The sequence below is a fragment of the Amphibalanus amphitrite genome, unplaced genomic scaffold, assembly GCF_019059575.1.
Source record: "Amphibalanus amphitrite isolate SeventyFive unplaced genomic scaffold, NRLGWU_Aamphi_draft 001490F_arrow, whole genome shotgun sequence".
NCBI classification, from domain to species: domain Eukaryota; kingdom Metazoa; phylum Arthropoda; class Thecostraca; order Balanomorpha; family Balanidae; genus Amphibalanus; species Amphibalanus amphitrite.
The window spans coordinates 116475-140679 of record NW_024882983.1 but is presented as its reverse complement, the minus strand read 5'-3'; the positions used below and the strand labels follow the sequence as shown (position 1 = coordinate 140679).

Below are 24205 nucleotides of genomic sequence, written 5' to 3'. Positions count from 1 at the left end.
TCCGCCTCCCTTCCTCGCTCGGTCGGGGCCGGTTTCCACGCCGAGGTCATCGGACGCGGCCCGGAGATGGCCCGGTCGGTGGCCATTACCACTGTCGGAAGTTACCTCGCTGGTCCAGATGAGCGCGGAGCGGTCAGCGGCGCCCCCGGTGCCAGCCCCCGCCCCGCCCGGTGCCAGGGGCGGCTGGCTGGCCGCGTCCCGTGACCGGTCGGCCGACCTGCCAACCGCCGTTCGTCACTGTCTCCTGGCGGCCGGCAATCCGGCCCAACGACCCGCCCGCCGGCGGCCCGGCCAAACGGCTGACCTGTAAGCAATCCGGCCACAGCGCGCCGGCCAACTAGCCCTCCAGACGGGCGGGCGCGACGGTGGAACGACCGGCCGCCGCCGCCCGGAACTCGACTCGGCCGTGGCGTGTTGCGTGTGAATTTCGTACGGTGGGCGGTCGCAGCGGGCCGTCTCGGCCGGTCGCCGTCGCGTCGTATCCGCATTGTGACGCTATCGAGCGGCCCAGCGAGCAGATAGCGTCCCTGGCCGATACCGGCGAGGTAGCGCCGAGAACGGCAGAGCGTGTGTGGTCGGTATTTAACGTCCGATAGCGGCCCGGCTCACTGGGGTGATACAGACGGAATGAAGCTGGTGGTGACAGCGATAGCGCAGGCATCTTGTCCATTTAACTGATGACCTTGTACTTCGCACCTTCTGTTTGCTCAAAGGACGGAATGTTTTGGATGTTTAGAGGGATTAAATCGTGCGGCATAGCTTTAGATCTACTGAAAATTCCTAAAAGTTGAGTACCTCGTGCTATATGTTTTTGTTTAACTAATAGTCCTTTTTCAGCCTCTATTTCTAATGGGTAGGTGTAATTACTGCATGCCTCTCAGCTTCAGAGGGCTTTCACCAAGTTATTCAGCTGCGGCAGTGTTTAACTGGGCGACTCCAGGCGGTATGCCCCGCTGGCCGCTAATCCAAGCGTACTGGGGACCGCCACGATCTAACCCAAGGAGCTTTGATCTCCTCTGAGAGGGGAACGCTCGGCATAAGCGCGATATAGTGGTGGCGCGGCTGGGTGAGTTTCGTGGCGCTCCTGAGATGCCCGTCAGTGCGCCGCTGACGTCATGCACACGTCATCACGTGAGGTCAGACTGATGACTGATCGGCACCTGCCGCATAAGCAAGGCAACCGGGTATGCCAGCCGTGACCTGCCCGTCGTCGGTTATTTGAGCTCTGTCGTCGGTAAGACGCTCGAATTATTTGGGGCAAACACATTCACTCTGGTCTTCAGTTTGGCCTCTTTCGACTACCGTCGACCCTCGTTTGCCTGCTGTTCACATTCCTTCCGTCTATGCTTCCTGGCTGCTGACTGCCTCCCACTCCAGTCCGTCCTCTGCCCACTTTCCCCTTGTCCTCTAGTCGTCGGTCATCTGCCCTTCGTGCTTGCCCGCTTCCCTTTACCGTCTGCCGTCTGTTGTCTCCTATCAATTCAGTGTCTGATCGGGCCGGGGTAAGGTAATTTTATTGATGCTTACAATAGTTTGTAGAAAGCGAACGGGACTTGGGTTGGGCTTGAAAAATGGGTCTCAGAAGAAGCACTTGCAAAACGACCGTTTTAAAGTTTGGAATCTTATTTTAAATTTAAGGTATACCTTACTTGCATCATCGTATTTTTCCCTGGTTTGGAAGCGGATTAAGCCAGTGGAAATGTATGCTCCTTTGCACAGGCTTTCTAGTTTGGCTAGACAGACGTATCTACGCTGAAGAGAGTTGTTCGAATCTGAATTTACCATCAGATCATCGAAGCTGGTCAGTGTTCCGGTCGATGCACTTTTCTCGTCCGACATATGCCGCTCTCCGCCGATCAGCCAACAGTGACGGATGTCATGTCTCAGCGGGCAGCGTCCGTGCCGGTGACCGAACCGGGAGCCGTAGAGCGTGTCGACGCGAGCGTGCAGGGTGCCCATCAGTGACCGGCCGGGACCGCCTCCGGGCCGGACAAGAGTTCCTCCGGGCCGGACAGGAGCTCCTCCGGGGCCGGACAGGAGCTGAGATGAGATGAGATGATGAGAGATGATGCTCCTCCGGGGCTGGACAGGAGCTCCTCCGGGACCGGGCTGGAACTCCTCCGGGCTGGGCTGGAGCTCCTCCGGGATCGGACAGAAGCTCCTCCGGGGCAGGGCTGGAACTCCGGGACCGGGCTGGAGCTCCTCCGGGCCGGACAGGAGCTCCTCTGGGCCGGGCAAGAGGAGCGCCTTCGGGGCTACCCGGCGTTGAAGAGCACGGTACTCACCAAAACTATCCGGAGAGCGCTAATCAAACCTATCCGGAATGTGCTCATCCGGAATGTCCGAATGAGCTGTCCGGACTGGAACTGACCGTTGACAGTTATCTGAGAGCTAACTAAAGCTGCCCGCAGAATGCTGTCTGGGGCAGTCCGAAGAGTGGAATCCCGGGTTACCCACAGCTTCAGAAAGTACGAACTACCGGGTCTGTCCAGGGAGTGACAACCGGTGTTACATTTGTACTGCGAGTTTGCAGACCGGCGCCCTAAGAAGTAAGAACTCTGCACCGCGGCGCCCATGTCTGCTACGCTTTTGGGGCACGCTGTGCAATCGGCTCATAGCACCGTTTTGTGACACGCTCAGGCGGCAGAATGGGTGTCATGCAACCAGTTCGCAGAAGGGTACACCCAGCTACACCTCAAGGAAAAACTGTCTGGGCGGCGAGCGTTTCAGATGTCAGGTCGGCTTTATGTTTTGAACGGTGGGCGGTGGCCGACTAGTGGTACGGGGATACATTTGTGCCGCCCTCGGCTGAGAGGTACTCCCTTCCTCCCACCTGTATGCTGCATTGGCACGGTCCGCCCGGGTCGGAGACCTAAGATCAACACTGCGGCCGCGGCGGCAGTAGTCATTTGTCGTCGAGTCGAGTCGCGAGCCCGTGTCCTACGGACGGAGCGCGTGGGCGGCGGCGGCGGCGGGGGCGGGGGCGGGGGCGGCGAGTGTTGACGTTGGTCCGGCTCCAGCCTACTCCAGCGGCGGCGGCGGCGGCCGGTGTCTGCCAGCGGTGCCCTGTTGACGCACGCCGCCGGTCTGTTACACGCGGCTCGGACTGCTCCGGCCGTGGGGAGGGAGGGAGGCGCCGCGCCGGTGGTGACGCCTGCAGACACCTCGGCTGAGGGAGAGTGACGGATGACGCGCGAGAGTGGCCGCGCGGTATGGCACGGTGTGGGCTATGTGTGGTATTACGGCTTACTCCGGTGTGAGACGGGAAGCGACCCGAGTCGGGTGGCACCGCTCGTCAATGCTGGTGGTGCTTGGCCGCCGCAGGATGGGCTGCCTCCAATGTGCTAGGAAGCAGGGGATCAGCTCGTGGGACTGTGCTCTGTCTATTATGACCTCATGCCCTGAGGACGTTGGTTCCCTAGCCTTCTGGCGCGGGAATTTACCTTTGAATCCTGTCATCGGCAGCCTCCGCTGTCCTGAGGGTGGCTGGCTTTGGCTCTCGGACCAAGCGGTCCTGCCTGGCTCGTTTGTTAGATGACAGCCGGGAATGACGACCCGTCTGTCTTTATCATCCCCTTCCCCTGCCTGGTTCATCTGTCTGTCCCTCCCCTGTCTGCTGACACTACATAGTTCCCAATCCCATATACCGATCGCCCATTCCGCCCGCCAATAGTATCTCCCGTTTATTTGTCTGTCGCTGTGCTGTTTTCTCTGGTTCGCCAGTCCAGTCAGTATCTACTGCTGTTCGCTCGTCCAGCCATCCATAACTCGACTATAGCTCCGTCCCAACCGCCCCTTCACACCCGTCTCGATAAGGTCGACATCATATCCCACATCCGCGAGGTCACGTATCAGAATGACTTGAACTCGACCTTATCAATGGAGCTGCCCAAATGTCCCCTATAACCAGGAGATGACCCTCTGATTTGTCCGCTTCCTGGGCGTTTATTGCTCACTTTCCACTCTCTTTCTTCGTTCTTTGTTCATCTGTTCATCTGCTATGTATGCCCTTATTGTTTGCGCCTTATTAGCGGTCCCTATTGAGTCCCAATATCCGTTCTCGGAGCCCTCTCATTCAGTCATTCTGTCGGCACACTAGTGATGTGTTTATCATTCTTCGCCTCGCTCGTCTGTCAGTTACTCCCGTTCGCATTCCCGTCATGTCCGACATGCCGTATTTTCGCCCCGTCTGCGCCGCCGCCCTAGCCGACGCATCCGCCCGTTGTGGTCTGTGTGTCAGTGGGTATATTTATGTATTACTCGCCTGCTGGGCTGGAGCGGTTGCCACCCCAGGAAGCTGAATTGCGGTGTCATGATGATCCTCCAAGTGGGCGTTGTGTCGCCTGTTGACACTGAGGGCGGCGGCGCCTCCACGGCTGCCTTGTTTGATGCTGGGTTTGGGTAGGATGTGGAGAGATGAGATGTGGTTGTCTCACCAGATGCTTTCGCCGTACGGTGCCACCGTGGACGCCGGCTGCTTTGTTGGATGATTGGTTGGTGTGGGATGTGGAGAAATGTGGCGTTGACCAGATGCTGTCCTTGTATGGTGCTGGTGCCGGCTGCTTTGTGGGATGATTGGTTGGCGTGGGATGTGGAGAAATGTGACGACTATCCCACCGGGTGCTCTCCCCGTATGGTAGTAAGACCGGCGGGAGGTGACGGCCCGTCCCGCTAGGCGCCGCGGCGGCCCTCTGAGCTCCGTCGTCTGTCGCCGCCGCCCACACTCACACCCCGGTCAGGTGATGGATCACCGGCGTGCTCAGAGCGGTGGTGTGACGTGTTGGAGAGGCGGGCGGCCGGCCGGCGCGGGTGTCGTCACCCGCCCCCGCCCCCGCCCCCGCCCCCGCCGGTGATGGCGGCGGGCCGGGGCCGAAGGTGACTCTGACACTGTGACGGTGCCGCGTACAGAGGGCACCCGGGTCATAGAGATGGGCGCCCTCGGCACGATAGATCGGCTTGCGCTCTGTTGGCGTGACATGGACGGACGTAAGGGCCCCGAGGCACTTGGGTTTAAATAGTAAATGCTTTGTTGAAGGATCGCCCCGATCTATCGATCGTTACCGGCCCCTGTGTATTAATCACTGCCTGGAATTTCTGTCCATGACACGTGTCCCGCTTCAGCGGTGATGGGAAACACCTCGCACAAATGTGATGGGCCCGTGCAGAGATTGCCAATCCATTCAAGACGCGTGTTTCTATTTTGCACTGAGCTTTGTAGTGAATACGTTTGGCCGTTTGATGGAATACAGGGGCATTCCACGTCAAATCAAACACCGAAATCCGTCATCCCCTTCGATTTTTCTGAAAATTTGTAGGCAGACTGGGCATGGTTCAAAACTGAGTTACGTATAATATTTTCGAAATTTGATAACGTATCGCCGAGATATAGGTCATCGAATATAGCCAAAAATGCCACACATCATTTTTTTAAAATGCTTATAACTCTGGTTCCTTTTCTGGTATCAAAATGATATTAACAGGGTCTTGTAGGCAATTGATAAGGCTTTGATTTTTAATTATAAAATTAAATTGAAGTGACCTTGAAATGCATTTGACCTTGAATTAAAAAGAAAAAAAAAATAAATAGCAAAAAACACGCCACCTTCGATTTGAGTAATTTTTACATATTATGTCCGTCACAATGTTCCTAACCATCTGTGAAAAAATTGGAGTGGGCCATTCATAACTTTCGCGGCAAACGCCGTTTTCATGCATCAACATCACGCAACCGCGCGTGACCTTGAAAGACAGAGTCAAGACATGCTTGCTTGTGTACACTTTCTGAAATGAATGATTGCTGATTAGTGATATCCCAAACTCTGCGAGAATGGAAATGCATAGTCATCGTAGTCAAGCATTCACGTTCCATTGTAAAAGTGTCTCAGGCAAACGTAATTTTGCGGTGAATTTTGAGCCGTGTGGAAATGCATCATGAAATAAATTCAACGAAAACATTATCACGCAACGATATCTTCACGTCTTTTGATCTTCACTATACGAAAGAACATACATTTTTGAGTATGTATGGGGAATTTCTAGTTAATCCGATAATAAATATGGCAGTTAGAGACTAGAGTCCTGCTAAGAGTAGCATGTCGCCGGCTGAGGCGGGATCGGCCGACGCGGGAAACGCAGCAGTCACAATTTTGTGTTTACACGTTCATATTTCATTTGTTTACCAACCTATTTTCAGAATTCTTTCACCATAAGATTGCCTGTACATTTCTTAGTATTCTCACAAAATTTGACGCGAATCGAACGTAATCAGCGGTAAGGAGCGCGATGTAAAGACGGAACCGTTCCGTTCCGTCCCGGCACAGTCTACAATTCAGGCGGCGCGTAGCGGTCGGCGCCGGCTGCCGAGTCGCCGCGGCGACAGGATGTTCACTTACACCGCTATTACTAGAACAGTTGTGAACCGATTTTCTTATTGCTTGCACGATGAGATGTGCAATTCAATTCTGGACAGGTAGCCATAAGTAATTTCGCATCAATATTATGAGATATTGGCGAAAAACAGGAGGGGTGGGGCGAAATTCACTCTTCCCCCTCCACTGCGCGTGCTAACATACGTTTGCATATGTGCCATTTTCTTCAAAACTTATGAATGGCCCACTCTAATTTTTTCACAGGTTGTTAAGAATATGGTAGGCAATAAACTATATGAAAATGAGCCAAATCGAAGGTGGCGTGTTTTTTGCTATTTCAATTTTTGTGCTTAAGAACAGAGTTAAGCAAATTTCAAGGTCATATATTTAAGTCGATGCAATTCTAAACAAATGCTTAAGAAATTACCTAAACAGTAAGGTTTATTTCATTCAAATCAAACAAGTACAACCAAAGTTATGGTCGTTCAAAAATACAAAGATGCAACATTTTGTAAAAATTTGATGCCCTATATTTAGAAGACCTGTGGTCAGAATGTGCAAAAAACATCAATGTAATGTCCGGGGCGACACAGGAACTCGCTCACAAATTTATAATGAAATCGCTGATGGTAAGGTGCAAAACAGCCGATTTTTGTTCGATTTGACGTGGAATGCCCCTACAGCCACAGTGGTTTTCCGTTTATATTCACTTCGGGTAAAGGCTGAAGCGCTTGCAAAACTAGTTTTGTGCTGACCTTTAAACAATGAGGCTATTCATGCTGCATATTTTGATCGTTTTTCCGTTACTCCTGGTATGAATCGGTTTCTTTGCAGTTTAACCGGTTATTTGCAGTTGGTCGTACTGCTAGCTCCATGGTACTCATTGCCATTGTAACTTGATTATAATCGATAACGATAATATTACGGCGTTTTGCAAATGTTTCTTGCCGTTCCAAATTGCCTGCCGTCTCACGCAGCCGTCCATTGTCGCTCTCAGGACTCTCCGGGCAGGGGAGATGCCCCCTCATCCCACCGCTCTCCGTCACCCCTGCCGCCGACGTCGTTCTGTCACGCCGTCAGTCTGCCGTCGCGGCCGATGTTCAGTTCAGCTGCGTTAATTCGGCCCAAGGCTGCATACTCACCACTCAGCAGCGGACAATTGCGAAACAAGGGGCGGCGGCCGCGTTGTGGCGCCGCCGCTGCTATAAAACTGTGCTCGAGAAACTACAGCGGTCGACTGCAAGGCCCATATGTAAGATCAAAGGCAGGCCGTGGTCTATGCTACTGACCTCTGAGGATCGTGTATTTGCGCGGCATCTCTGGCGTCTCTGTCGAGGCACGTCCGACCTGCCTGTTGTCGACTGGGCCGGATGTGTTAGTGTCTGCCTGACCAGGCCTGCTACCAAACAACTCTGGACGACCATTGATTACTCTGTAGTGCAGTGCTGGAACTCCCGTGTATCCGGGCTCGGGGTCGTGCACTGTGGAGAGTCCGCTCTGTCAGCTCCCGCTCGGCGTCGTCGTCGGCCGTCGGCCGGCTCTCCGGCCGGACGACCTCTGCCGTACCGCCGCAGGCACGTGCCCCCCCCCCCCCCCCCACCCCGACCGACCGACCGACCGACCGCTGACGTCACGCGGCGGGAAATGCCGGTCGGCGGCCGCGGTCGGTCGGAATGTCATCTCACGTGCCCGGACCGCACACACCGGCCGCCGGTCGGCTACTCAGAGATGCGGGGGCACGTCCCGGGTCGCCCCCCCCGCTACTGGTGACACCTTCAGCGACCCCCCAGTGGCACTCCAGAGTTGGAAAGTGACACAGGTCACGGACTGACCCCACGTATCGGTGCACCCCTCTGGCGTGTGCGGTCACGCTCGTCGGTAAGCGGCGGCGGAACTGGGCGCCTGGAGGGCCTCGTACCACCGCAAGCCGTGGCACCGACCAAAAATAATCCGCTAACTTTCCGATGATTGCCGGCAAGTTAAGAATTCAGCGCCTAAGTGCCGGCCGCCGGCTGCGACTGCGACTGCGGTGCGGTGTGGTGCGATAGCGACCCGCTATGATGGGTAGCGCGGTGTCAGGACACATCCCCTTGGTATTAACTAGTCTGGGGAACTCGAAAGGCCATCTCGCCGCGATGGGAACTACCCACCATGATGGGTAGCGCGGTGCCATGACATATTTTATTTATCATTTCATTTAGACAACCTCAAAGAAGTGGGCATTACGTCCTCTTGGGTATCAGTCGGGACTCTGGGCAAAGCTGGATGACCCTTGCGCTCGGTTCAGCCATCGATGAGTCAGCCGTGGCATGGATCAGGGACTTTGACTCCTCAGTGCGGACCGGCGCCGTGACGACAGACAGGAAACCGGCCGTACGGACTTCGGCGGGCCGTGGTGGCATTGGCATTACTTCATTTTCGGGTTTTGGCCGTAAGATCCCAGTGGATTGAGATGATTCTCAATGGAGGAATGATTGGAAGGTGGACCTGCGTCCTGCACCACTGATGACAGCGATGACCTCTGGCGTCCGGGCGCCCAAAACCCCGTCAGAAGCGCGTCAGTGACGGCAGCCTGGCAATGAATCCACGCCCGGTTGACCCGTGGGTACTCTGTGCCCGCGATGCGTTGATTCCCCCGTTTCGTATTGGAATCCTCCCACTCTAGCCCCGCCGCCGACACCTGCCCTCCGCGCCATAACCAGCGCACTCCCTGACCCGGCCCTGCGGTGTCGCTCAATCGCCCTCCGTCCCAGGGGCGTCCTCTGCACCGACCGGCCGCGTTAAATTCAGCCCGCTCTGGTGTGTGAGGTGCGGCGTCACACGGCCGGCCCATATCGGCCCCGTGGTGAGCCTAACTGATGAATATTCACCCGACCGCGCCATTGAGTTTCTGACGCCAGCGGGCCGCGGGAGTGGCCCGGCGCTCCTCCCTCTATACAACGGAAACGGGGCCTGACCTTGACCGGTAACCGGAACCTACCGCATTGCCGTGCTCCGTGAGTGTGACTCGTGGTCGTCACCCGTGATCGTAACTCGTGATCGTGATCCGTTAATGTAACCGTGACGCGCTGCCGTGACCTGTCTTCCACTGTTACGCGTTGCTGTGACCATGATCGTGACCCTTGACCCGTGACCGTTACCATGACCTGTGACCTAACCACGCTTCTTCATCCATTCCAGCTCAAGTCTCCTGGTCGCACTCTCTTCGACATGGTGTGCAAGCACCTGAACCTGCTGGAGACGGACTACTTCGGCCTGGAATACGTCGACACACAGGGCGTCAAGGTGGGCTCCCCTCCCCTTCCTCCCGGGTCGGTCAGTCGGCTCGTGCCGGCCGCTGCAGAGGGGGCCGGCCCGGAAATGAGCGCCGACCGCAGCGGGTCGGCACACAGCTGAGTTATTGCCGCCCACCGGACGGACGGGTAGAGTGGCGGGGGAGAGGGGAGAGTAGCGGAGGAGAGGAGAGGGGCTGAGGAAGGGAGAGTGAGGGATCACGGGAAAATATCGGAGTACAGGGGAGAATATTAAAGACCGGAGGGCGTGGGAGAATATTGAAGGATATTGGAGAGCGCTGAAGGACAGGATAGAGCTCCTACCATGGGTCACTGGAGAACTGCAAAAGGGAAATAACGCAGAGGGGATGAGAAAACTAGGGTACAGAGGAGAGTGTCGAAGCACAGGTGACGAGAATGTATCGCAGTGCGGAAGGGAACACCCAGAAGGCAGGGCTGGTATGTGTCAGTCGCGTATCACTACATCAGGGCCGGGCCGTCGCCAGGCGTCGACTGCGCACCGGTGAATCAGGGCGGACCCGGGGCGGGCTGAGACGGCGCAGGGTTTTTACTCGACCAGTTGGTGGGTCGATCACCGCTCGGCACCAAGTCAAACACGCGGCTCCGCCCGACTGACTGAAACACGCGTCACCGAATCCTATGCAAACATTCAAAACACAGACCCCTCAAACACAACACAGACCCCTCCCTCTCAAACACAACACAGACCCCCCAGACACACATCCCACTCAAAGCGTACACCGTGTCAGTACGGCTGTTGCTGACGGAACGCTTCACTCGGTTAGCGTTGCACTCGTAGACAGCCCAGCCACGGCTGCACCACAGGCTGGTTTGCGGCGCTCGACGGCGGGGTCGTCGCCCGCGCCGGCCCGCCCGGTAGGCGGCACATCTGCCGGTCTCGTCAGGCGACTACCGTTCCATCCGCGGCGCTCGACCGGGCTGTGTCGAGTCACCGCGCTGCGGACGACGGCTGTTTGTTTGTGTGGGCGGCGGCGGGGGCGGCGGCTGTGGCGAGAGGGACGCGTCGCCCGGCTGTCGGAAGACCACACCGGTCCGATCTGTTCCCGAGTTGGTACAGGGTGGCACCTAGAACTGCGTCGTGCGTGTAATGTTAGTTCCCCGAGGGCCCGGTCAGCTGGACGCCATTGCTTAGAAGCTGCATGCGTCAGAGCATGGCAGGGTGGCATGCGAGGGTGAAAGGGGGTCGGGGGATAGGTGTGCGAAACAGCTGATGTGACAGGGTATGGGAAGGTGACATGCGAGGATGACCAAGGGGATGGGAGGGTGAAACAGCTGATATATCAGGGTATGGGAGGGCTGTCGTTGCTTGTTGTGATGCGCTTCCAACGGCTTGGTGTTGCCGGCATTTCAAGGTGGTTCGCTGGGTTCACGTCCCGACAGGCGGGTGCGGTCAGTTTTGCCTTTATTCATGATTAATTACCTTTAGTTATATAAGATTGGAAGTAGAGATGCCCCAAATTTGCAATTTCATTACCCGCCCCGCCCCGCAGCTACCCCTTGCCCAACCACAACTACCCGCAAGCTGATTTTGGCTGAGCCGAACCCGCAAAAAACCCGCAATCTTAAAAACATACTTTTGCAAGAAAAAAATACAGCTGAGTCAATGCTAGAGCTATATAAACCTTACTTGCTTCATTGCTGTGCAGAAAAAGACAGCCAAACAAATAGTAAGGACTTGAAATTGCTATGCTAAGTCCTCAGGAAGTGCACACTGGATAGTGGAAAATGAATAATGCATCAATACATTTGAAATTCCTTTCTGAAGAGTTCAGTAAAATCTTTCTCTCACCTTACCCTTCAGCATTGGCTGAGGATCAAAATTTCACTCTGGCTCCCTCTCAATGTTAGGCCTCTCACTCTGGAATGATATTGTTATCAAAATGAAAGTTGATATAAAAAGATATGCGATTTCCAGTTAAAAATAAATAGTGACACAGTGAATAATGAGTATCCAGTCGATCTACACATCCAGTCGATGTACACATAAAACAAATCTTGCAAAATCCCAGCAAAAACCAACTATAATAACATATATGGCCTTGCAACTAACCACCAATGAACCACGCATTTCTGGAAACATGCGTCAGAAGCGTCACCAACAGCTGATTGCGAGGAATGTTACAGCGACTAAATTATTGCGGCCGTAGTTAGTCGAACTTGTTGCGAAAACACTGTTGTATAATGCATATTCATGTGCCATTCTGATTAAATTATTTTACACAACAGCTAAAGTTTTACAATTCAGAGGTTAATCACCGGTTAAGAAATAAAGAGACAGTAAATGCTAAATTAAATGTAATGATTTTATAGATGGTCTTGGTAATGCTCTCCGGCTGGTCATCTGTCGGCATACAAATGATAAGGACGTAAACAGACAAAAGAAATAAATGCGACCAGCTACGTGGTTTTGTAACATGTATAACTGCTATTTTGAGGCATTCAAAAACCAAGACAGAAAAACTGATTGAAAATTATTGCGTCATCAATGACAGCTTTCCTTCGCCTCAGAGACCAAAATTGACGCAGTCAAATGCCAATCCTTGTCAGAATGTCGGAAGTGCGCCAGTATTGTATTGCGTTATGTTTGGGCCGGCCAGTCCATATTTTGATTTTTTGTAAGGGTAATTGGTGTGTTATTTTCGTAATATAGGGTGGAACAGAACATAGAGTAGGATAGGTAATCAATGAATTTGCATCAAATTTTGTTTAGCTGATAGCTCTTTTTTTATGCCGACCAGACGCAAATAAAGTAACATGTGGCATTTGCTCTGATTTTCAACATCTCATTTAAGTCTGGGTTCTTCCATAATGTATATCTAGTGCACACTGCACAGTGCACATAGACTTCAGTTCAGCTTCCTATAAGTTTGCTTTCAGGGTCTTTTATGTTTTATGGAATGCTTTCATCAGCATTTATTTATGCTTATTAGTAGTTTATTGCTCGTACCCTGGTTTGGTCATTGCCAGACTGTGGATGCTATTGCTGGTTGTTTTCAGTTTTGCATTTGAAATGTGCTTCCTTGGTATATTTTTATATTTGGTTCTGTTTTAAAAGTTGTTTTGATGAATATTGTATTGTTAACCTGAGCAAATGCACTTGGCATTGTGTTTTGCATCTAAAAAAAATAAAAAATTATAGGTTCTTAAGTCTGACCGCCAAATACCCGCCACACGACAAGTTTTGCTTCTCGAACCCGCCAAAAACCCTGCGGGTTTTGAAAACCCGCAGAAAGCGGGTTCGCGGGTTCAAAAAGGGCATCTCTAATTGGAAGTCAGACAAACGGCGTGTCGCTTTATGTGTAAGAAAACCAGCTGTCCGTCTGTTTGACGTCTGCCATCTGCCCATGTCCGTCTGTATACCGCTAGTTCCGTGAGTCGACCGGTATTTGTTATGTGTTCTGTTCGTATGTTATGTTCGTTACAACATGCGAATGCTCGTCTGATATGTTTGACGTCCGCCCTTCCACCCCCAGTACTGGCTGGACCTGGAGCGACCGATGGGACGTCAGGTGGACCTCGCGCCGCACCAGCCCATCCTCTGGTTCTGCGTCAAATTCTACACACCCGACCCAGCACAACTAGAAGATGAATTCACCCGCTACCTGTTCGCACTACAAGTCAAACGCGATCTCGCGCAGGGGCACCTGCAATGCAATGACAACACGGCAGCTCTCATGGCCAGCTACATCTGCCAGGGTGAGTGTGTGTCTCTCGGACCGACGATGACCAGTCCGCCGTCCTCTCGGACGGTTCGCGGAACGGGTCCGGCTCCCCAGAGATCCGCGCACTAAGTGCTCCTCCGGTAATGTCGTTACCTGTGACGGCCGCGAGACACACGCGGCCTCAGCGGACACGCGTCGCAGGAGGGGGCGGACACGACGACGATGAGAGATGACCGCACGAGGCGCAGGTGTTTGTGGACTGAGGTGCTTGGTGAGGCTGAGAAGATGGCTTAGTGAGTTCATGTTTGCCTTCAAATTTGAATTGTAGCTCTAACCTTACGAAGAAACCGCCTGTTTTCAATTCAACCAGTTTTCGACATTGGTCGGGGTGCAACACTTATGTCAGCAACGGACAGATTCTATGCGTCCGCGAGATATTCTGCCCTAGTCTGACTGGCAGCAGCTGACTACATGACGAGTGAGAACTATCCGTCTCGTCTGACGCTCCATCACGTAGCCCCACGGTGACGTCTAAATAAGCAGCGGCCGTCCGCGCCGGTCAGTCAACGCTGCCCACTCGCCAAAACCCACACAGGGCGGCGTTATAGACTGCCCGGCTGACGCACTCCCCAGACTGGAACTACTAGAGCACACTGGCCTCTGTGTGTGAGGTACCCGAGCCAAAACCACCGGTACCGCCGGCGTTAGCGGCGCCCCTCGGCCAGTGCTAGCAAACCCCACCGGCGAGGACCGCGCCGGCGGCGTGCGGGCCGTGCAGCTGCCCAGCGGCGATCGCCGGCCGCGCTGTGATAACCTCAATCAATATGAGCCGTTAATAAACACCGTGATGGATTGACGGAGCGCTTCGTGCTCAAAGGGCGTGCCATCGGCCTCGGGGGCTTCATGGTTTGTTTTTAGACCCAGCGCCCTGTTATGCTTAGCCGACTGGTCTGTCGTTTCTGGCCGGCTTATGGAGCCCCATTGGCCACCCGATTCTCAAAACATAGCAAAGTAGGTGTTCTTGTTACCTGATATGTCTTGGTATTATTTCGCCGGGCTTCCTTCGGCTTAGCTGACTACAAGGCTAGCGTTGCACAGCGCTCACACCGTGTGAGTGGCGGTATTTTGTTGGGAAAGTTTGGCCAGTGGGGTCTGTCTGGTGAGGTTCGGCTGGCTCGGTGTGAGTCGGCCGCTCGGACCGCCCCGGGACGGTCAGCACGCGACGGCCGGCGCCGCGGCGCGCCCCTCTGCACGCCGTGCGCGGCTCTGCACGCCACCCGTCAGCGGCGTCTGCCTGCTGTCGGTGCTCGCTCCGGTCGGCGGCGGCGGTGACAGGCGAGCGTCCAACGCCAGCGGACGGCCGCGCGTCACAGAGCGCCTCTGTGTGCTAGCGCCGCGACTGACTGCGACTGACTGCGACTGGGACTGTGACTGGGTGTCTGAGCGGCGCCAAGGCTGTTCGTCGGGCACAGGCGGCGGCGCTGACAGAGCCGCTCAGTTCTCGTCCTCTCCCGTCCCGCTCTGGTCTGGCGCCGGCTGTGGGCCGGCCGTCCTACCGAGGCCGAGTGCTACTCGGGCGGACCGGGGCGCTTATACGGTCCCTGGCGTGGTCGGCTCGTCCCGGCGTCCCCGGGGGAAATGAGCGCAGATCGTCGGTGGTTCGCGGAGTCCCCCTGTGCCGCGCCGACCGGCAACTGACCGACGGACGCCGGACGCCCACCCTACGTCGGCTGTCGGGTGAGGTCGCATACCAATGGTCAATGGCTACTGACTACTGACAGTGCTGACCACTGACTACCGAATACAGGCCACTGGCCACTGACTACTGACCACGGACTGCCGACTGCAGACCACCGATCACTGACTAGAGGCTACTGACTACTGACTACTTACTACTGACAACCTTCCAACAACCACTGAGACACCTCCTTGTCGACCGGCCATCAACGAGTAACGACTTCCAACAATGGCTAATGCACTATCTAACGACTGCTGTCTATGTATAATTCACTATCTATTGACATATCTACCTAGTTGTGTCGCTTCTTAATGACAGACTCGCCCTGCTGGACTGGGGAAAGCCGCATTCCACTCTGCAGTCGAAAGGACACCCGAACTCGTGGTAGGATCATGAGTGCATGCCACAGCAATCGACGTGCTCGTACAATCCGTCGTTCTCTTTGTTCTGCGCTCTACTCAGGCACTTTTTACATCGTGTTCTTGCTGTTGAAATTTAGACCACTTGTGTGGGTCTACCAGTGGCCCACTCCGTTACGGAACTGGCTCTCTGCCGCCGCCCCGCCGCCCCCGCCCCCGCTGCGGCGTGGTCGGACGGTGACATTATGCCATCAGACGACCAGTCAGCCCAATTACTGGCTAGACGGATGAGCGGCCGCCGCCCCCAGGCCGCCCTTGTCACCCCTCGGCTCGCCGCTCGGGGTGGGGGACATTAGTGGTACGGGAGGACCGAGAGGTACTGTGGCGAGGTAGTGTCATCAGCTGTTGTCATCGGCTAGGTGTCACCGTCTACCTACAGACTTGTGGCATCGGCTAGTGTCATCGGCTAGTGTCATCGGCTGGTGTCATTGACTAGCGTCATCGGTAGTGTCAGCGACTATTGTCACCGCCTGCACTCGGTAGTATGATCGATATCATCAACTGCCAGCAGCAGCACAGCTTACTCTGCCCACACTGCAGTATCGACTCACTAGTTTTGCCGTCGATTTCCTCCGAGACGAATTCCCTCAGGCATTATACGCTGTGCGTTGATGATACTGAGGCTGGTGGAGAGACCGAGTCCCATGCTGGACGGAAGGGACGTCCATGTTAGTAACCGTCGCCGCCGCCGACCGCACCTGGGCCCATGTTTACGGCAGACGGACGCTGCACCAGCTCGCGAATGGGCTGGTGCGCGCTGCGTGGCGATTCGGTGACAGTGAGCCTGGGACAATTGGTGCGCCAGGCCGGTGACTCAGTGTTAGGCGGGCGGGACGGGACGGGACTCCACCCTCGTCATGTCATATGTCGTAGGTACACGTCACCTCTGATGAAGTTGATGACTGATTAGGATTCCACCCACAGCCTCCCTCTGGTCATGATGAGAGGGGTGTAAGGATGACCCCTGGCTCGACTCGCAGCCCGGTGTTCCACGCCCAGGTTTTAGTGTGACGGTACGGGCCCCGCCCACCGTCAGTAACTGCCGGCTCTCGGTGTTCGTCGGAGTCGAGAGGACCGGCCGGGTCGATGGTGCGCCGTCCGTCCGCACACCGTCCTCTGCCCACCGTCTGCCGCTCTCTGTCCGGACCCTCGTCCACCGCTTACCACCCGCTACCCTTCTTTACCTGCCACCGCCCACTGTCATCCGTCCCCGTATGCGCCGTCCACCACCCGCCCTCCTCTGCCCACCGCACACCGTCCTCTGCCCACCGTCTGCCGCTCTCTGTCCAGATCTCCGTCCCTCCGCCCGCCGTCCTCATACGCTGTCCACCTGTCCTCTGCCAACCGTCCGTCGTCCAGGTCTCCGTCCACCTGCTATCGCTGGTCGTCCTTATATGGCGCCCACAGTCCACCGCTCTCGTCTACCGTTATCCGTCCACCGCTCACCGCCTGCTACCATACCTCTCTGTAACCATCCGCTGCCCTCATATACATACACCTCCCACCGCCTGTCGCCCTTTTCCCACCGCCCGCCGCTCGCTTCCCATCGTCCACCGCTATTTCCTGCCACCCACCGCCCTCTACCTGCCTCCCACCACTCTCCACTCTCTCCACTCTCCACCCGCCGGCTTCTATGAGCCGTTGCACGAAGCCCGCGGCGGTAAGCGGACCGGCTGGCGCTTTGTCGGCACGGCGGTATCTTACGCGGTCGGTGGCCTCAGTGCCGGCACTCGGAAACTCCGGTACAGCTGTAAAAGCACAGTGGAGGGGCGGGGTGCGCTAAGAAATAGCCGGAGTCAGCGGGAATGAGCGTTTCTCAGGGATCAAGGACACCCTGCGAGCATATTTGCGTTGATTTTAGATGACTCGGATAATTATCCCGGAATTCGGTACACAACTGTCAACATAGAAATGCTTGTCTGGCTTACAGATATCGCTGATGCTAATGTTCGTACAAAATATCTTGCTCATGTGACAGTGACATGAGTCTCGCCAATCGTATGATGGGGATAATATTTCTTAAATTTGCAGGAAAGGCCTGCAGATCTCGGGAATATATTTTGCCTGATCTGCATCAAGATTACTTTACTCTGCATACCCCTTTACTCTACTCTATGCCGTTGGCCTTGGGGCACCGCCTCGCGCGTGACCTCACCGCCGGCGCCGTCGGCCGCGATATTCGGCGAACAGACAGACAGACGAACGATCTCACAGACCGACGGCCCGACGAGTGGCGTGACGGCCAGTCTGATTAGGTGTGCGTCAGGAGTGGCACCGACGTCGGCCCCAGAGTGCTGATGGACCCCCGCCTCCTCTCCCGGGGGGCCAGCGGCGGGCGCTCGTATGCCGCTGATGGACCCAGCTCTCCTACCGGGGGCAGAGTGCCGAGCGGTGCACTTCGGTACTCTATCTCGCTATCGCGGAATTATGCTGGTGTGGGTCGTTTGGTGGTGGTGTCGGTGATGGTTGTCGGTCGGCTGCTCTCGTAGACTCCCCTCTCCCGCCCTCTGGAGGTGTCGGTCGGTCGGTCGCTCGGTCTGCGGCCCTCTGACGCCGGTGCGTGTCAGACCAGCACCAACACCCCGAAATAGCGCCGGTCGGGGAGCCGCCTGGACCTGGAGTCTCGCCAGACCCATGTATCGACACCGCGCCGGCCGGCTCCGAGCGCCGTGTCGCCGCCGCGGCCGCCCACGGGACGATATTGCACGCGCTACGAACCCCACCCGGGCAGTGACGGATGCTGGTCGGCCGACGACCGGCGGCTCTCACGGCAATAACGGACGAGAGGGGCGATAAAGGCGAGCCGGCGGCATCGTATTGGTGAGATACACCGGCGCGGCGGTGGTCGGCGTTTGTCAACGGACGAATTAAAATGTGAGGACGAGCCGACAGACTGACCCTTGTTGAGCGTCACTGTCTTCCGAGGACGCCCTGGTCCCGTCTTTGAGAGGCGGTGGTTGGATTCCTGCCCGCCGGTAGCATGTCGAGCCGTCTGATGTCGTTCCAGGCCACCTGGTGTGGGTGGGTCACAGACGTCTGTCGGGCGGTGGGTGGGCGGACGGCGGTGACGGTGTCTGAGGGACAGTTTCCTCCGCCGGCCGCTATCGGCCCGCCCGGCCTCTCATGACCGCCGGCCACGGACGGCGACTGTCGCGCCCAGATAACCGCCGAGTTATGGCGTGATAAGTCGGAGCGGGCTGTGACGGCCGGCCCACCGGGACCCGGGGCCGGTGGCACCGCGGTGTGCGGCGTGGTAACACCGCCGGTAATGGAGACGGGGGTAACGAGAAACCCGGAGAAACGTGAGGAACTGGTGACAGCTAGACTTGAAACATCACTCTTTCCTGACTCTCTGCGTTTGTTGCGACATTTTTACATTGCAGGTCGTCCTTGACGGCGACACAACACCGTTACGCGTGAATAATTCTGCCAAATATGGGATATCTGAGGACATTTACTCGTATGCATTTTGAAGAAGGAATGCCTAATGTTTATACTAAGCATGTTTCATGGTTAGAAGGTGAAAGTACCTCATGCTTGTGATATATTACAGGGATAGACGTCTTTCTTTTTAATGTCTCTTTTTAATTTCTTACAATAGTGAGTCGTTACGGTTTCCGAGGGCATGCTGTCATCTGGTAGATGACGTCAAATATGCCAAATTTTACGCAGAATTAGCCGTTTCCCAGAAGCCCACGTGGTACTGTTTTCAGTGACGGTCGTTTCCTTTAATCTGACCTCTGTCCTTTGCTCTGCCGACAGCCGAGTACGGCGACTTCTCTGGCCACGAGTCGGCGGACGCGTCCTACCTGCGGGCGTGTCGCGTGATGCCCGGCCAGGACGCCGACATGGAGCGTCGGATCATGGAGTCGCACCGGCGGCTGGTCGGTCAGACGCCGGCCGAGGCCGACCTCAACCTGCTGGAGACGGCGCGGCGCTGCGAGCTCTACGGCATGAAGATGCACCCGGCCAAGGTGAGAGCTCTACGGCATGAAGATGCACCCCGCCAAGGTGAGAGCTCTGCGGCATGAAAATGCACCCCGCCAAGGTGAGAGCTCTACGGCATGAAGATGCACCCGGCCAAGGTGAGGCGACCCAGGAATGCTTAGTCGATCCATTGCTGCGGGTGGGGATGGGACGGTGGCAGCCATGGAAGGTTTCAGGGTTTAGGCTTCGTGACGCCGTCCGGCCAGCTGCGATCGGGCGCCGGTAGAAGGGGCCACTGTGAGGATCTGTTCAATCACGAGCCCGATGCTCGCGCTATGGGCAGCAGATCAATGGCTGCTCTCTAGCGGAGTGTCGACTTCTTTTACAATGAGTCCAGTTTGGTGTCATAAAGCTGGCGGTTATGACCACATTTCATTAGCTAACATCATTTCGATATGGTGTCATCATAATGCATGATGTCATGCAAATATGCAGGCACTCCAGTAGCTCTTTGATTCGATAGCTTTAACAGCTTACGGAACAAAGAACTGCTGACCCAAGGCCCTTGGACCGCTGACTGCGATTTGCATTGTCAGCATGAGTCTTGTGCACGTTCATAATACCAGTGACTCTACAATCACCGCTTCTTGCTGCTTTTCCAAGCTCCCACATTCACATTGTTTGCGTTACGACGTTCATTCCCGTGTCATCATACGTATTTTATTTTACCGCCGCCATTCTATATCGACAACCGCCTTTTTCCATTGCAGGACCACGAGGGTGTGCCCCTGAACCTGGCCGTGGCGCATATGGGCATCGTTGTGTTCCAGAACTACTACAAGATCAGCACCTTCTCCTGGGCCAAGATCAGGAAGCTGTCCTTCAAGCGGCGCCGGTTCCTCATCAAACTCCATCCTGAGGGACATGTGAGTGACTTGGTGAAGGAGCGGGGAAGTGGTCAGGAGGAGCATGGTTACACCTACGTGTTTCCACCGAGCTTGATGCAATTAGGTGCCATGAGTCCATGAGTTAGTTCGTAAATAGAATAGGTGTAGTTTGATGTAACTATGCTTTGATTAGGACAAAACAATACCAAACGTAGGCTAGTATTCGAGACGTCGGATGTTTTATATTACTAGAAGCCAGCTGCCTGGCATCCGTATAGGTCTGAGTACCGACGAACGGAGAGTTTGAGAAGGCTGTATTAGTGCGGCAGTACTGTCTACGTTAGAGGTAGTCGCGGGGAGGGGCGCGTGCAGACGGCTCCGTACTGATGTCGCTGCCTTGCCGCTGTCTGTCGCTACACTCACCAGCCCGAGGTACGGCGTCATGTACACCCTCGCCTTTTAAAATATTTAGTGGTCGTGTGTCTCTTCAGTATGAATTGGTGGATGTGCGAGGATAGCTGCTACGCATGATGCTGCCACAACAGTCACTTTTTGATGGTGTTTTGCTATAGAAGCTACTCAGATTTGGGCATTTCTTTGTTTCCTGGTAGGAGTTATTTGCTGAAAAAAGCATAATGCTTGACTTTGACCTTTGGTCACATCTTGACGTATTCAGGCACTATTGCCTACCTTTCATCTTGGTCCTGGGCTGCTTGGTTTCTTATAAAATAGTTATATCGCGGACTCTATTTTAAGCGATTTTCCTGGTGGTATGTAATATGCATGGTACAGTCGGTAGTATGATCCGAACTTTGCATGCCTTTCCTGTCAATTCCGGGATTAATTGGTAATGGCTTCTGGCAAAACTAGAACTTCCTCCGAAAATTCTTCCTCTTTTACTGATCACTTTCTACATCATGGTAGTGTCTTTTAAAAACGGTTTTATCATGTGGTCACGTCCTTTATTGTTTTGTGTATGGTTGGCTGTGGTTCATGTTGGCTCGTCTTCAAACTTCCAATGGAAGTGACTTCATATGAATGACATAGCCCCTCGTAATCGCTTATCGTCATCTTCAGTTCATTGCACCACAGCTGCGCCATCTCATCCGTCTTTTCTTCCTTCCTCCTCCCCACATCCCTTCTTTCCCTCCTGACGGTCTTTGCCCTGTCGCTGCGAAGTGACTGCTCTTGACCTTACTTACATTATCATCGTGATTCACCGCACAAACAGCTCACCACTCGCCCTTTGAGTGGACTTTGTGCACTTCAATTCACCACGACGATTCCTCAAGTGTCGCAAACTACAGAGAGTTGTGAATGACTCTCCTCGCTTTGGTCATCGCCCAGGCTACGTGGAGTGGAGAGCGAGGGAGATGACATTGTAAAAGCACTTATACTCTCTGACGTATCTGTTTTGTCCTGCTCTAACAAGTTTGGCTCGCCCGTCAGGGCTACTACAAGGACACGGTGGAGTTCTTCTTCGGTACTCGCAACTACTGCAAGAACTTCTGGAAGAAGTGTGTGGAACACCATGGCTTCTTCCGATGTCTGGATGTGGCGCAAAAGAGCCGCTCCAAGCCGCGCGTCCTGCCGCGGGGCAGCTCGTTCCGGTGAGATAGTGGGAGGGGATGTTGTACCGTGGGTGGAGCGCACTGACTACTGGGGGAAGCTACGGGTATAATAGCTGCCGAGTAAAAAGTATGTAATCGTTAGCTACTTCTGGCAGATTTGCGGTACTACAGGCTACCATGGAGACATATATGCGCAATATGGGGAGGTTTGATGATGCGCAAACAAGTACCTTCTCGAAATATATCTCAAATTGTTGGATACGTCGTGTCGTCACAATTCTTAGCATACCACGGTGCACTAGAATGCTAACATAATATTGAGAATGACAGAATATTGAAGATGTATTGGGAGGCAAAAACAGTGCCATGCATGACTACTGAGCAGTGAACATAGCCAAAGATCATGACTCGCTTGGATTCATGTGACGTCTCTCTAAATGTTTGTTGTGCTCCCCGCTCGCAGGTTCAGCGGCAGGACTCAGAAGCAGATGATCGAGTACGTTCGGGAAAACTACGCCAAACACCAGGGCTTCAACAGGTCCGTGCGGGGCTTACAGACTCGAGTTTCTTCGATCGGTTGAGGCATGGCCCATGGTGTAACCCCAGCTAAACGAGCGGACCAACAATGCTGTTATAGTTATAGACGTTGCAACAATGTAGTAACCAGGTCATTGGGTATCTATGAAAGGCATCTGCGTTGCTAATGAATTTCTTTGCCTATTCTCGTTGCCGATTTATTCTCCATGTCTCTTTTATGACATTCAGTACAGCGTTGTCGTCGGTTCATAACCAACGGCCTTTTCGAATTGTTACTGATATGTGACGGTGCCGCCCGCCGCCGCAGGTCACAGTCGTTCCGTTCGTCGAGCGCTCTACGCGGCACCACCAGCCTGGCGGGCTCCACGGTCGGCCCTTCACTGTCGGCGCACCCGCTCATCCCGGCCGAGCTGCCGACAGACAGGTCCACAGGTCAGTCAGGAGCAGTCTGAGGGTCGTATTCTCACAGACGAAGGCGAACAGTCATTCGTCTGATCGGGTAGTTCAGTCATTGGTGTGTTTAATGTTGGGGTGGTGATGCAGTACCTAACATTTATAGAGGACCAAAGGGCAGTGGAGCTGATGCTTGAGTATCGGTGTGTAACGGACCCGCAGCGCCTGTGTGGCGTTTCACCAAGATGTTGAATCTGTGTCCTTGTGGCGACTGTTTGAGAAGCATTTGGACTTTGAAGAACCTGATACCTACCGCTTCCGCGGCTCTGAATCATGCTTGCATTGACTTGATGTTGATTATCAGGAGAATTTATGTATTTTTGGATGCTGTATGGCCACCGGATCATGCCCCCACCCCCCTTCCTCAGTTGTTGCAGTGGACATGCCTCAGCCCGTCTCGCCAGCACCTTCCATTTAATGCATTGGTTACGCCCTTCTCTTTCACCTCCCCGTCTGTTTCAGTGGGCACACCTGTCTCGCTGTCCTACGGCTCCGTGACGCTGCCGTCCTCGACAGCTCCCCAGTCGCCCCAGTCGGGTACCGAGCGAGATACGGCCGAGCTGGACACCTCGCGCGGAGAGGCGTCCGGCTCGCTGGCCTCGTCTCCGCCGCAGTACGCCGCGCCGCCGCCGCCGCCGGCACTGCCAGGTCAGGAGAGTGAGCCGGACGACAGCGAGCCGCGCTCGTCCTGTGACTCGTGCGGCCGCGGCCCGTCGGCGACCGCTTTCTCTGTCCGCAGCAGTCGCAGTCTGTCCGTCTCCGAGACAGCTGATGAGACTGATGAGCTTGTCGCGGGGGTGAGCGTCGGTAGGCGCCGTGGACAGCTTTCAGCAGCCAGCCACCAGTCGTCCAGTCTGAGCTCCGTCAACGAGATCAACACGGTGATCGACCGACGGCTGAGCGGCGAACCGGCTATCCTACAGGACGACAACGTGTCTCACGACTCGTACGATCTGCTGGAGGACAGCCCGCCGCGCTGCTGGTCCCCAGAGCTCGGCTGGCCACCGGCGCGGCCCGTTCTACTTCCCGGCGCCGAGCGAGAGCCGCTGCTGCTGCCGCCGGAGCCGTTCGCCACGCCGCCGCCTCCGCCGCAGTCTGCCGGCAGTGGTGCGGGTGGAGGCTCCCCGCGGCGGCACCGTGTGCGGGTAGAGGTGGAGCGGCCGCGGCGACCCGATCAGAGTCCGGTGCTGTTTGCGCGAGCGGCGCTGACAGTGCACTCTCCCCGCACACTGCGCCGTGACTACGTGGAGGTTCACCAGCTGCCGTCGGAGCGCGCGTATAGCTCTCAGGATGACTCGCTTGACGACTGGCTGCAGGTACGATCCATCT

At 55.3% G+C, this 24205-nt stretch overlaps 1 protein-coding gene across 2 annotated transcripts in view; it reads left to right on the top strand.

Moving 5' to 3' along the window:
* LOC122373410 (FERM, ARHGEF and pleckstrin domain-containing protein 1-like) overlaps positions 1–24205 on the top strand; it is a 50351-nt gene that overhangs the window by 10356 nt on the left and 15790 nt on the right. For both annotated transcript variants that reach the window (XM_043351430.1, XM_043351429.1), the window contains exons 3-10: positions 9549–9653; positions 13156–13378; positions 19264–19475; positions 20199–20354; positions 21765–21925; positions 22350–22424; positions 22731–22855; positions 23339–23524. In XM_043351430.1, coding sequence (XP_043207365.1) covers positions 9549–9653; positions 13156–13378; positions 19264–19475; positions 20199–20354; positions 21765–21925; positions 22350–22424; positions 22731–22855; positions 23339–23524 — 1243 coding nt within the window. The remainder of the gene's footprint in view (positions 1–9548; positions 9654–13155; positions 13379–19263; positions 19476–20198; positions 20355–21764; positions 21926–22349; positions 22425–22730; positions 22856–23338; positions 23525–24205) is intronic.